The sequence below is a fragment of the Salmo salar genome, chromosome 21 (genome assembly GCF_965601325.2).
Source record: "Salmo salar chromosome 21, fSalSal1, whole genome shotgun sequence".
NCBI lineage: Eukaryota > Metazoa > Chordata > Actinopteri > Salmoniformes > Salmonidae > Salmo > Salmo salar.
Genome location: NC_138311.1, coordinates 25,415,001 through 25,428,850, shown reverse-complemented (window position 1 = coordinate 25,428,850; position 13,850 = coordinate 25,415,001). Strand labels below are relative to the sequence as shown.

General features: G+C 44.4%; 1 protein-coding gene across 2 annotated transcripts in view; it reads right to left on the bottom strand.

Moving 5' to 3' along the window:
* Positions 1-8,455: 8,455 nt before the first annotated feature.
* arhgef7a (Rho guanine nucleotide exchange factor 7a) overlaps positions 8,456-13,850 on the bottom strand; it is a 39,377-nt gene continuing 33,982 nt past the window's right edge. For both annotated transcript variants that reach the window (XM_014164690.3, XM_014164689.3), the window contains 3 exons: positions 12,037-12,139; positions 10,113-10,167; positions 8,456-9,949 (listed from right to left, as the gene is read on the bottom strand). In XM_014164690.3, the coding sequence (XP_014020165.1) occupies positions 9,827-9,949; positions 10,113-10,167; positions 12,037-12,139 (281 nt within the window). In that variant the 3' untranslated portion in view covers positions 8,456-9,826. The remainder of the gene's footprint in view (positions 9,950-10,112; positions 10,168-12,036; positions 12,140-13,850) is intronic.

Sequence of the window (13,850 nt, the reverse complement as noted above, 5' to 3'; positions counted from 1 at the left end):
AGAGAGAGAGAGAGAGAGAGAAAAGAGGTGTGTAGTGTAGAAGGACCAGCTGACATTATACAGCTGGTGAGTTTGAGTCGTGGTGATTAGCCAGATCTTACCAATCAATGACACAGTCACAGTACTTGAAACATTGGAAAGAACTAACCAAAAAATGGAATGCTATTTGGTCCTAAACAGAGAGTACACAGTGGCAGAATACCTACCACTGTGAATGACCCTAAATTAAGGAACACTTTGACTATATACAGACTCAGTGAGCATAGCCTTGCTATTGAGAGAGGTGGCTGTAGGCAGAACTGTCTCTCAAGAGAAGACAGGCTATGTGCACACTTCCCTCAAAATTAGATGGAAACTGAGCTGCACTTCCTAACCTCCTGCCAAATTCATGACACATTTCAGATTATACAGACCCACAAAGAATTTGATAAACTCCAGTATATATTAGGTGAAATACCACAGTGTGCCATCACAGCAGCAAGATTTGTGACCTGTTGCCACAAGAAATGGGCAACCAGTGAAGAACAAACACCATTCTAAATACAACCTATATTTATCTGTCTATTTCTTTTCCCTTTCGTACTACAACTGTTTGCACATTGTTACAACACTGTACATAACCATACTATAACATTTGAAATATCTCTATTATTTTGAAACCTTTGTGAGCGTAATGTTTACTGTTCACTTTTGATGATTTATTTCCCTTTTGTTTATTATCTATTTCACTTGCTTTGGCAATGTAAACATGTTTCCCATGCCAATAAGGCCTTTTGAGTTGAATTGAGAGGCAGAGAGTGAGATCCACACCCACTGTCTCTCCAGCCACTCTTAACACATATTTGCTACATCCACTGAGAATACAAACACCCCTGACAAACACAACCTGACTATCATTCAAATGTCAACGCAAATTGCAGGGTGTGTTTTTTCTGAATGGCTGGCGTTAGCTGGCCGTAATGATGGCAAGGAGTGGGTGTTCAAGAGGAGCCATTTATCTACAGTAAATTTCAATATTTATTGTAAATAATGTTCTCTACAAAAAAATCTACATACAAAATCTTGGGGAAAAAAAGAGGAGTTAGCACTTTAGTAAACCACACACACACACACACACACGCACACACACACACACACACACGCACACAGGCTAACAATATTATCGTCCCGGATCACTAACTCAGCAGATCTCACTCACGTCACCCGCGATAACACACACACACACACACACCTCTATGTGTCCTGTCAATAGGACATGGAGGGCTTTGGCACTAATGGAGATAAGAGAGAGAAGGGTGAGGATGGTAAAAGAGAATGGGGGGGTGGGGGGGCGACACAAAGGAGCACACACACACACACACACACACACACACACACAAACAAAAAGGCCGGTCTTTTGTGCTACTGCCAATACCTCGCAAGATTAATACTGTCCATGCAGGTACAATAAGGTACTGGGTCAATTCTAGTTGGAATTGGAATGTAGGGCTAAATTAAATTCTTATTCTATTCTGCTGCCTTTCCCTACTCTATTGGTCTAATTCATACCAAATGGAATGTTCCTGTGTGTGTAGGTGGGTGCCTCCACTATGCTGAATTACTATAATTATAGTACTGTAATGTAACGTCATGGCCTCACTGACTTCCATGCAGCAAAATGGTTCACAATAAGGCCTTTTAAACATGTGCACACGCGCGCGCACACACACACACACACCTAGTAGGTGTATGTGTAGAATATATTGGCTGGACCCTGGTCTGTCTGTGTGTCTGACATTTGGACACCTGTCAATCAAGTCTTTCAATGAGCCAGCGGCGGGAAACGAGGTGCTGGGGGTCAGCGACTCACGGCATCTCCATGGCAACGGCTTCAGGGAAGTTCATAGCCCGCTGGGACGTTGCCATAACCCTGCCGCAGTGAGTGTGTGTGTATCTGTGTGTGTGGTGTCTTGCCTCCATTGTGCTCAGTAAGCCAGGTGTTTTAGGTGAACTATCCTCGTCTCCTCTCTCACTTTGACCCAGGCAGTTTAGCCTCTCCTTCCCTACATCCCTCTGTCCAGCCATCCCTCCCTCCCAACCTCACTCCCTCCCTCCCTCCCAACCTCACTCCCCTTACGAAGAGCAGGCCAGGAAAGAGGAAGGACCTGCAGGAAGTCACAGCAGCCAGAAAGGTCCACTTAACCCTCTGTACCCTCCCTCCCTCCCTCCCTCCCTCCCTCCCTCCCTCCCCCTCCCTCCCTCCCTCCCTCCCTCCCTCCCTCCCTCCCTCCCTCCCTCACTACCCCACTCTCTAGACAATCTTTTTCTGTCTCTAATTATATTACACTTCACAGGTTTGTCAGTCTTCCCCTCCACTGTTTTCTCCTCTCTCCCTCTATTCCCCCCACCCACACCCCACCCCCCACTCTAATTGTGCTGCAAACATATTTACAAGGAGGATTTTGTAGGCCTGAAAATGGGACTGTGTGTACTAAAAGGTGCGGTGTGTGTGGTAGAACCATAGGGGTACAAGTGCCCAAATGATCCCACACTGGGGTTCACATGGACAGCATGCACTCAACCACACACAGAAGAGATGAATACACACACACACACACACACACACACACACACACACACACACACACACACACCGTAACCCGGTAACTACAGCTTACACTGTTGGAGAGACGTTTATGACATGAATAGAGAACACATTTAGTATTCTCAGGCAGGGGTGTGTGTGTGTGTGTGTGCGTATCACAGGAGGTTGGTGGCACCTTAACTGGGGAGGACAGGCTTGTAGTAATGGCTGGAGTGGAGTAGGTGGAATGGAATCAAATGGACCAAATACATGGTTTCCAGGTGTTTGATGCCGTTCCATTTGCGCCGTTCCAGACATTATCATGAGCCGTCCTCCCCTCACCAGCCTCCTGTGGTGTGTGTGTTGGAGGCCTTCTTGGAGGGATAAGTGGAATATAACAACTCCATGATAAGTGTTCCGTAAGTGTTCAGTAAACAGGTCAGTGCTTGTGGCTCACATATTATATTCAACACACACAAACACGCACAACCACAGGTAGCTTGGGTACTCTGTCCCTTTATGAGAGTCTAACTGTATCTCCAGTGCTAGTCAAATCTGCTGCTAATTGCAGTTTGATTTGGATTAACATGGTTCATTGCTCCAATGTACCAACACTGCCAGACTCATTACACACACACACACACACACACACACACACACACACACACACACACACACACACACACACACACACACACACACACACACACACCCCTCCATCCGACTTTCCCTCTCCCTCCTCCCTCCATCCCCGGACAAGGCCTCTCTCCGGCTGTTATTCTGGGGATAATTCTAGGGATAATCTCCCACAAACGTCTCGGAGTGCTGCCACCCCGTTTGCCCAGTGCCTGATTACCAGCCTCCCTGTGCCAACCACTTCTACTGACCGCTGTCACGCACACATGCTTCTAGGCACAAACACACATTTTCAAACCTGCCAACCATTCCTACTGTCAGCTGCGTTCAAATAAACACACACGCTATGTAGCAAGGAATCACCAACAGGATGTTTGTGTGGTTTGATTGCCACCTAGTGGTTGAATTTACAACACTCATTCTACACTTCGGAGAAGGTTTTATATTGAATCCTATGGATTTAATTTATTGACAAACACTGCCATCTAGTGCCAAGATATCAGTGTTACTACATGAATGGCTTCAGATGCAAATCCAGGATCAGTGCACCCTCCTCAAGTCCTAATCATAACCATTAGGATGTGACATGTACACACGCAGATAAGAGAAAGTTTGATCTAACTTCATCACACACACTAGCTGTTTAAAGACATACTCAGATGTCACATGTCACTCACAGGTAGAACCCGTAGAGACTCTTTATTCTGGACCACAATATGTTCCTCTCCTCTCCTCTCCTCTCCTCTCCTCCAGTAATGAAAGTAAAGTCACTGATGTCGCTCTATTTCTTTCAGCTGATCAACACTTTCAAAAAGACTCTTCTCCTCTCTGCATCCAGGGAGAAAAGGTAGAGTGAAAATTCTCTGTAACTAAAGTACGCAGATCTAATAAACTGAAAGCACATCCACAGGTGCAGGGAACACTAAATAGCATGGGGGAAATAGGGACATACCTGGAGTATTTGGATGCTCCGCTCCCATTGCTGCACTCCCATTTCAATCAAAGAGTCTTTGTCAGACTTAATTCCACCAGATTTTCTTAGTGAGAGAAGTATCCCATCAGTGAGTGAGTCATTGAAGCTTCTTGAATTGAGGGAGTCACATTCCAAAGCAAGGAGAACCAGGTCCAGTTATAAGCACCTCATCAGCTCTCCTGCCTCTCCCTTTTGCCCTCTCAGTTTGCTCTGACAGACTATACACTCAGCCACAGAGCTTACTCTGCCCTAAAGTTGAGCTGGAGAGAGAGAAATGGCAGAGAGAGAGAGGCAGAGAGAGAACATAACTAACTGGCAGCAAGTAGTGACAAACCACCAGCTCACAAATCTGTAATCCATTGAGCTTTCTGAGTCAAATCTGTCCTTCTGTTATGCCGACTCCTCCACCCTCCTCCTCTAATCCAGCCACACACCGTCTTCCCCATTTCCCCTCTCTGCTCCACACTTTATATCATCTAGTACTGCACCATTATCCTACTGCATAGTCCTCTCTCCTCTCAACTCCTGACTGAGCCAATGTCTGCCCAGAGGCCCATCCCTCTCTCTGTCCCCATCTTCATCTGTCACTCCTTTCCCCATATTTCATGTCACTCCTAGAATTTCTCTGCCATCTCTTTCCCATTGCTCTTCTTCTCTTCCTATCCTTATATACTCCCCCAGCAGTGTTCTGCTGCCTTCGCTGCGTCTCCAGCAGACTGCATGTATTATTATCCCCACAATGGCCTCCCAGCTTATTGTTTATGAATTACCAGCGCTGCAGGCCAAACAAAGGCTATTTTCATAAAGAAACCTCCATTTCATTTCAGCTCCAATTAGATAGGAGGCTAAAGAATAGAGGTGGACTGGCCGCAGCCTCTAAGGATGGCAGGCCCCATTCAGAGCCATTCAATGGGGCCTTATTGCTTTCCTTGACAAAAGGAGCTTGTGGATGGGCTTTCAGACTAAAAAACACAGAGTAGAAATGACTGGCAAGAGAAGACAGTCTCCTGTACAATAACAAACCTTTAAAGGGAAGGATAGTGTCTTTCGCTTATCCTTCCATCCATCAATTTATCCTTCCGTTTCTTCGCTTTCTTCTTTTTGGTGTGTGTATATTGGCCTGGACATGAATGACAGACAGTTGAAAGAGAAAGGAGGAGAGAATAAGAAAGAGCAGATCAGTTCCTCACAATACATGTCAACTCTAAATGATCATTGGCCGTTGAATAGACAGAGAGGAGAGGAAAGTGTGTGTGTTCCCACAGCTGATTGATTTACAGCTTTGAAAATAGAGAAAGAGAGAAAAAGAAAGAAAGAAGACGTGAGCGAGAGACACCTTGATGCTTTTACAGAACTCTACAATAGTCAAGGGCACATTGTGGCCCTGTCAGTGACAAGCTGTCACTTTCTCTCTAAGAAAGCAGAGGGAGACAGAGAGAAAGAGAGGGAGCAAGAAAGAAAGAAAGAAAGAAAGAAAGAAAGAAAGAAAGAAAGAAAGAAAGAAAGAAAGAAAGAAAGAAAGAAAGAAAGAAAGAAAGAAAGAAAGAAAGAAAGAAAGAAAGAAAGAAAGAAAGAGAGAAAGAAAAGAAAGTGAGAAGAAAGAAAGAAAAGAAAGTGAGAAAGAAAGGAGAGAGAAAGAGAGAGAGAGAGGACTATGCCAGGTCAAAGATGAAAAATGCAACTGAGACAATTTCTTCTTCACAGTTTCTTCCAATGTGTAAACTGTAAATACACTGAACAAAAATATAAATTCAACATGTAAAGTGAGCTGAAATAAAAGATCCACAAAATTCTTCATACACACAAAAAGCTAATTTCTCTCAAATGATGTGCACAAATTTGTTTACATCCCTGTTAGTGAGCATTTCTCTTTTGCCAAGATAATCCAACCACCTGACAGGTGTGGCATATCAAGATGTTTAAACGGCATCATCATTAAACAGGTGCACCTTGTGCTGGGACAATAAAAGGCCACTTTAAAATGTGCAATTTTGTCACACAACACAATGCCACAGATGTATCAAGTTTTGAGGATAAATGCAATTGGCATGCTGACTGCAGGAACGTCCACCAGAGCTGTTACCAGAGAATTGAATGTTCATTTCTCTACCATAAACTGCCTCCAATGTTGTTTTAGAGAATTTGGCAGTACATCCAACCAGCCTCACAACCACAGACCACATGTAACCACGCCAGCCCAGGACCTCCACATCCGGCTTCTTTACCTGCAGGATGGTCTGAGACCAGCCACCCAGACAGCTGATGAAACAGTGGGTGTACACAACCAAAGACTTTCTGCACAAACTGTCAGAAACCGTCTCAGGGAAGCTCATCTGCGTGCTTGTCGTCCTCACCAGGGTCTTGACCTGACTGCAGTTTGGCGTCGTAACCGACTTCAGTGGGTAAATGCTCACCTTCGATGTCCACTGGCACCCTGGAGAAGTGTGCTCTTCACGGATGAATGGATGGCCAGATGGTAGACAGTGTGTATGGCGGCGTGTGGGCGAGCGGGGTGTCGATGTCAACGTTGTGAACAGAGCGCCCCATGGTGGCGGTGGGGTTATGGTATGGGCAGGCAGGCAGGTATAAGCTACGTACAACGAACACAATTGCAATTAATCGACGGCAATCTGAATGCACAGAGATACCGTGACGAGATCCCGAGGTCCATTGTCGTGCCATTCATCCACCACCATCACCTCATGTTTCAGCATGATAATGCACAGCCACATGTCGTAAGGATCTGTACACAATTCCTGGAAGTTGAAAATGTCTTAGTTCTTCCATGGCCTGCATACTCACCAGACATGTCACCCATTGAGCATGTTTGGGATGCTATGGATCGACGTGTACGACAGCGTGTTCCAGTTCTCGCCAATATCCAGCAACTTCGCACAGTCATTGAAGAGGAGACAGTATTCCACTGGCCACAACCAACAGCCTGATCAACTCTATGCGACGGAGATGTGTTGTGCTGCCGTAGGCAAATGGTGGTCACACCAGATACTGGCTGGTTTTCTGATCCACGCCCCTACCTTTTTTTTTTATGGCATCTGTATTCCTAATCATGTGAAATCCATACATTAGGGCCTAATTCATTTCATTTCAATTGACTGATTTCCTTATATGAACTGTAACTCTTTGAAATTGTTGCATTTTGCGTTTATATTTTTGCTCAGTGTAGAATAGAAAGTAAACCTGTTCTGGCTAGCATCAATCTGAGTGTTAGATCTGGGTGTTACAGAGGAAAAATCTAGGTTTTATGTTCCTTTGTATTTATGCAGGTATAGTTAAACAGAAGACAGAGTGTGACTTTAGCCAGTACCAAATCAGGGAACAAGGTGATGGCGGTACGTTGATAAAGGATGACATTTGAGCCTTTGAGGCGACACCAGCAGAATTACAGCCTTTTCCTTTAGAAACCAAAGCAGGAGAGTCAGACCCCACAAAGGTCTTTGATAGGCTTGTCACATCGATAAGGTGGGATATAATCCCACACACAACTTACTTGCCAAAGGAGTGAGAGAAAGGAGAAGATATCTTCATTACCCCATGCTTCCCTGCTTAAATTGTGTGTGTGTGTGTGTGTGTGTGTGTGTGTGTGTGTGTGTGTGTGTGTGTGTGTGTGTGTGTGTGTGGAGAGAGAGAGAGAGAGAGAAAACCAACCTTCCTTCCTTTGGATCACCATCATGGTTGTTGTTATCATCCTGCTCCCAAGCCTTCGTATCACATTGCCTCATAAATACCTGTAGAATGTCATGTCCTGATCTCCCCTTTCAAATGTCATTCTTACCTTTCAACCAAGCAGACTACAGCCCCCCCTACACAACATGATCCGATCTCCTAGAGGCCCCTAGCACCCAGCCTGTACTCAGACATGTGTTTAGCAGAGAAGATTACGTCTCAAATGGAACCCTATTCCTTTTATAGTGCACTAGTTTTGACTAGAGCCCAGAGTGCCACTTGGGATGCATGCATACTACATGTGGTCCTGAAGCATCACCCTGGTTCATTACCTGCTTGGTGACTCCTGATAAGCTGGGTGACAGAGAGGCTATGAGACACTGACACTAGTTAGAGATGCAGTACACAGATGGATAGTAGCGGATGTACGGTGAGCTTTCTGCCGCAGAGCGGCTAGCGTGGCATCACCTAGGTGGGTGTTGCACATTGGTGGTAGATGAGGTGTGAATGTAAAGTACTTTGAGCACCTGGAAAAGCGCTACGTAAATACAATTCATCATCATCAGTCTTTCCAGTCTTTCTGCAGTACAAGGACCAGGTTTGGAGTCGCTAAAAACACATTTTATTTCATACCACAGCAATGTTCATATTTACATCAAAGCGTACCAGTACCAGTCAGTACCAATACCAGTCAGTACCAATACCAGTCAGTACCAGTACCAGTCAGTACCAATATCAATATCAGTCAGTACCAATATCAATACCAGTCAGTACCAATACCAGTCAGTACCAATATCAATACCAGTCAGTACCAATATCAATACCAATACCAGCCAGTACCAATACCAATACCAGTCAGTACCAATACCAATACCAGTATGTACCAATATCAATATCAGTCAGTACCAATATCAATACCAGTCAGTACCAGTACCAGTCAGTACCAATACCAATATCAATACCAGTCAGTACCAATATCAATACCAATATCAATACCAGCCAGTACCAATACCAGTCAGTACCAGTACCAGTCAGTACCAATACCAATATCAATACCAGTCAGTACCAATATCAATACCAATACCAATATCAATACCAGCCAGTACCAATACCAGTCAGTACCAGTACCAATACCAATATCAATACCAGCCAGTACCAATACCAGCCAGTACCAATACCAATACCAGTCAGTACCAATATCAGTATCAATACCAATATCAATACCAGCCAGTACCAATACCAGTCAGTACCAGTACCAGTCAGTACCAATACCAGTCAGTACCAATACCAGTATCAATACCAGTCAGTACCAATACCAGTGGGTACCAATATCAATACCAGCCAGTACCAATACCGATACCAGCTGGTACCAATAGCAATATCAATACCAGTCAGTACCAATATCAATATCAGTCAGTACCAATACCAGTCAGTACCAATACCAGTCAGTACCAACACCAGCCAGTCCATTTCTGTACAAATCCCTTCTGACCCACCGGTCAATGACAACACAAGGCCCAACCACAAGACAGGCCGCTACAAGTCCTTACACAGAAGACCACAAGACAATGGAATATAAGACATTAAAATGGATAGATTTCATAGTAATTAAATAACAGTAGAGAAGAGGTGAATGAGGAGTTGTTTTGTACAGTACCATTAGAGCTGTAACGCTTTGCTGAGTATCATTTGTAAACAGAGACGGAGGGAGGGAGAGAGGGAAGACTCCAGGTCCATGTTGGTTTAGGGAGAGATCCACAGACGTTCCTCATTGTTATAGGTGGAGCCATGTGACCTGACAGGGTCCTAGTTCTACACACACACACACACACACACACACACACACACACACCCGTTTCCGCAAGCAAACACTCATTCACACTCACACACGTTTCTCCATCACACACTAGCACACACACCACACACACACAATTCACTCTCACACCATCTCATATGCACACACACACACCTCATAAGTTAGTCTCGTCCCAGGTGGGGTCGTTCATAGTCTTTAAGACCCTCCTGACCACTTTCTCCACATCTTTCCGTGCCCTCTGCTCCTCCTCCAGTGACCTCTTCATCTTCTTATTGTCCTGTTGAGGGGTCAAAGGTCAGTTTGAATATGCCACAAGCATTCGGTTGTAGTTCTACTACTTCATCCGTCATAACAGTGTAATGTCAGGTGTCGTAAGCGGTCATGAGCTGTCATAGGCCCGTTATAAGCCAGTGGGATGGTGACACAGAGTGGACATTCACCTGTTTGAGCTCCTGTACCTCGTCCCTCAGGGCGTACACTACATCCTCCAGGCTCCTTCAACACAACACACACGGTTAATACCATCCTAGAGATAAATACATGACTATATACAGGGTCTTCGGAAAGTATTTAGACCCCTTGACTTTTTCCACATTTTGTTACATTTTAAAATAAGGCTGTAACGTATCAAATATGTACTTTCTTAGCAATCTACACACAATACCCCATCATGACAAAGCGAAAACAGTCAAATTCATAAACAAATTTAAAAGAGAAATTCCGTATTTCAATAAGTATTCAGACCTTTTGCTATGAGACGAAATTGAGCTCAGGTGCATCCTGTTTCCATTGATCATCCTTGAGATGTTTCTACAACTTGATTGGAGTCCACCTGTGGTAAAATCAACTGATTGGACATGATTTGGAAAGGCACACACCTGTCTGTATAAGGTCCCACAGTTGACAGTGCATGACAGAGCAAAAACCAAGCCATGAGGTTGAAGGAATTGTCCGAAGAGCTCTGAGACAGGATTGTGTGGAGGCACAGATCTGGGGAAAGGTACCAAAAAATGTCTGCAGCATTGAAGGTCCCCAAGAACATAGTGGCCTCCATCATTCTTAAATAGAAGAAGTTTGGAACCACCACCACTCTTCCTACAGCTGGCCGCCCGGCCAATCTGAGCAATCGAGGGAGAACGGCCTTGGTCAGGGAGGTGACCAAGAGCCTTATGGTCACTCTGACAGAGCGCAAGTGATCCTCTGTGGAGATGGGAGAACTTTCCAGAAGGACAACCATCTCTGCAGCACTCCACCAATCAGGCCTTTATGGTAGAGTGGCCAGACGAAAGCCACTCCTCACTAAAAGGCACCTAAAGACTCTCAGACCATGAGAAACAAGATTCTCTGGTCTGATGTAACCAAGATTGAACTCTTTGGCCTGAAAGCCAAGCATCACGTCTGGAGGAAATCTGGCACCATCCCTACGGTGAAGCATGGTGGTGGCAGCAACATGCTGTGGGGATGTTTTTCAGCAGCAGGGACTGGGAGACTAGTCAGGATTGAGGCAAAGATGAATGGAGCAAAGTACAGAGAGATCCTTGATGAAAACCTGCTCTAGAGCGGTCAGGACCTCAGACTGTGGCGAAGGTTCACCTTCCAACAGGAAAACAACCCTAAGCACACAGCCAAAACAACGCAGGAGTGGCTTCGGGACAAGTCTCTGAATGTCCTTGAATGGCCCAGCCAGAGCCCGGACTTGAACCCGATCGAACATCTCTGGAGAGACCTGAAAATAGCTGTGCAGCAACGCTACCTATCCAACCTGACAGAGCTTGAGAGGATCTGCAGAGAAGAATGGGAGAAACTCCCCAAATACAGGTGTGCCGAGCTTGTAACATCATATCCAAGAAGTCTCGAGGCTGTAATCGCTGCCAAAGGTGCTTCAACAAAGTACTGAGTAAAGGGTCTGAATACTTATGTAAGTGTGATTTCAGTTTTTTATATTTAATAAATTATCAAAAATGTCTAAAAAACTGTTTTTGCTTTGTCGTTATGGGGTAAAGAAAAAAAAAAAATTTAAGAATTTAGAATAAGGCTGTAACGTAACAAAATGTGGAAAAGTCAAGGGGTCTGAATATTTTCTGAATGCACAGTATGTATGCACACAGTACTGCACATGTCTACATACTAACTAGTACTTCATCGTTCAGAAACATAAGCATTCTTATGAAAACACCATCCCACTTTCATTTGGGAATTTCCTCCAGCACATGACGACAGAAACTGTCATGGGTTACCAAGATACTCATCCCTGACCAAAATTAAGAGGAGGAGGGGAGGAAGTGTGGGAGAGGAAGTAGGGATTAGGAGGACGAGGAAGAACAAGAGGGAGAAGAGAAGGATGACAGAAGGTGGAGGTCTTACTTCTCTCCGACTACAGTCTGTCCGTTGCTCGTGGTCTCCTCCACAATGATCTTCTCCTCTCCAGGGATGATGACTTGCAGCCCTGTGTCCCTCCGCATCGCCCCTGTTCCAAACACAACACAACACGCTAGATACGCTGATCCAAGGTCAGTTTGGACTTCCAACCCCTAATGGCTGAGGTTAGAATTGTGGGATCCTAGCTCTGTAACCTGATCCTAGATCTGTGCTTAAGCCAAGGGCAACTTCTACCCACAGTTTATCTAATATAAGTGATTGAGTTCCTGATTGGTGCTGATTTCTGATCGGCGACATGGTATGGGAAGCAAAATGGACACAACAGGACACAAACACAGGAGAAGATGGAGAGGCTGTGGGTTAGTTAGGCATACACAGAACCACGAGATACAACGACAGAGGAGGCAGAGGAGCCATGTTGGAGAGGAAGAACAGAATTAAGAAAAGAGAGAGGCGCACCACATCCAGATCATCCTGATCCATTCACCCCTCATTGGTTTTACCTCACCACACCGCTCTCTGCTGCAGACCAAAAAACAACAAGGTAACATCAAGCGTGTATTCATGAGAGAAAAGACACCATTTTGTTCTCACATTTCCTGTTCCAGTGGTTCAGCCTGGAGCCTTGTTGACAGCGACATCCAACACAGTGAAATAAAGTGTGCTTCTGACAAAACACCCAAAATACCAACAGCTAGCAAATGACAGATTTATTCAAAACTCAATGATACAGCGTTTGGGAACTGTTGTCATATACGACAATCTGTATATATATCACAAATACTCTGTAGGTGCCGTTTGTAGGTAGGTCAATAGGTAAGACATTTTGATCACAGGTGTGGGACAGGTCATGTACAGCATTGGGAAGCACAGAGGACCTCGCAGTCCCCCTGCTTCTCTGTTTTCCTTTTAGTTTTTTTTACACCGCAGTCACAAAGTAGAACACAAAACGTGAGGACAGTCCTATTCTTAGCTCAAATACTCATATAACAACTGTTTGGCTTCTTATTTTGTTCCGTTTCCATCCACTATGTACAAAAGAGACACTTGTCCATTCTTTTTTTTGTTCATGTCCACCTGTCTTGATGAATAAGTATCGCACATGACTGCTCCCGCAAGACTAGGTTTCTCTTTCTGTTGACACTATCTGAACACTGAAATGGTAGATTTACACAATGGATGAGCTGTACTGTACAGGCACATTTCATATCTATGGCAAGCATGATAACTAGGTCACACCATACAGTATGATGTCATACACACACACTGGGGGTAGTAGACCAGTAAGGGGGGGGGGGGGGGGGTACAGAAACAGAACTGTTCATATTGAACACATTTCAATGCTCTACCACAGAGATTGTGCAAAAATGTATCCCAACAACCCACGCTCAATATCCAGTGTAAACTAAACTTTAGTGATACCATTTCATCAAATGTAGAGAGAGAGAGAGAGAGAGAGAGAGAGAGAGATCGACTAAGTTCACCAAATCAGTTGTAAACATTTACATACACAGTGAAATAAAATAATAAAAAATCACATACGTTATACAAAATAATTTAAGGACAATAAACAAATCATTTTTATAAATATATAAATAACACAAACCAGTATATTCCGTATATTGTAACAACAACAGCGGGGAGAGGACTGATTTGAAGTGGACAGTAAAATAGGGATTTGTAATGTGATACTAGGAAATACTTTCTCACAAAAATAGCTATTAGCGCATGGAAGAGCAAGGCAGGATATGTGGTAAAGGATATTGGTGTTGTTTGAAACAAAGGTTTCCTACTAGGGA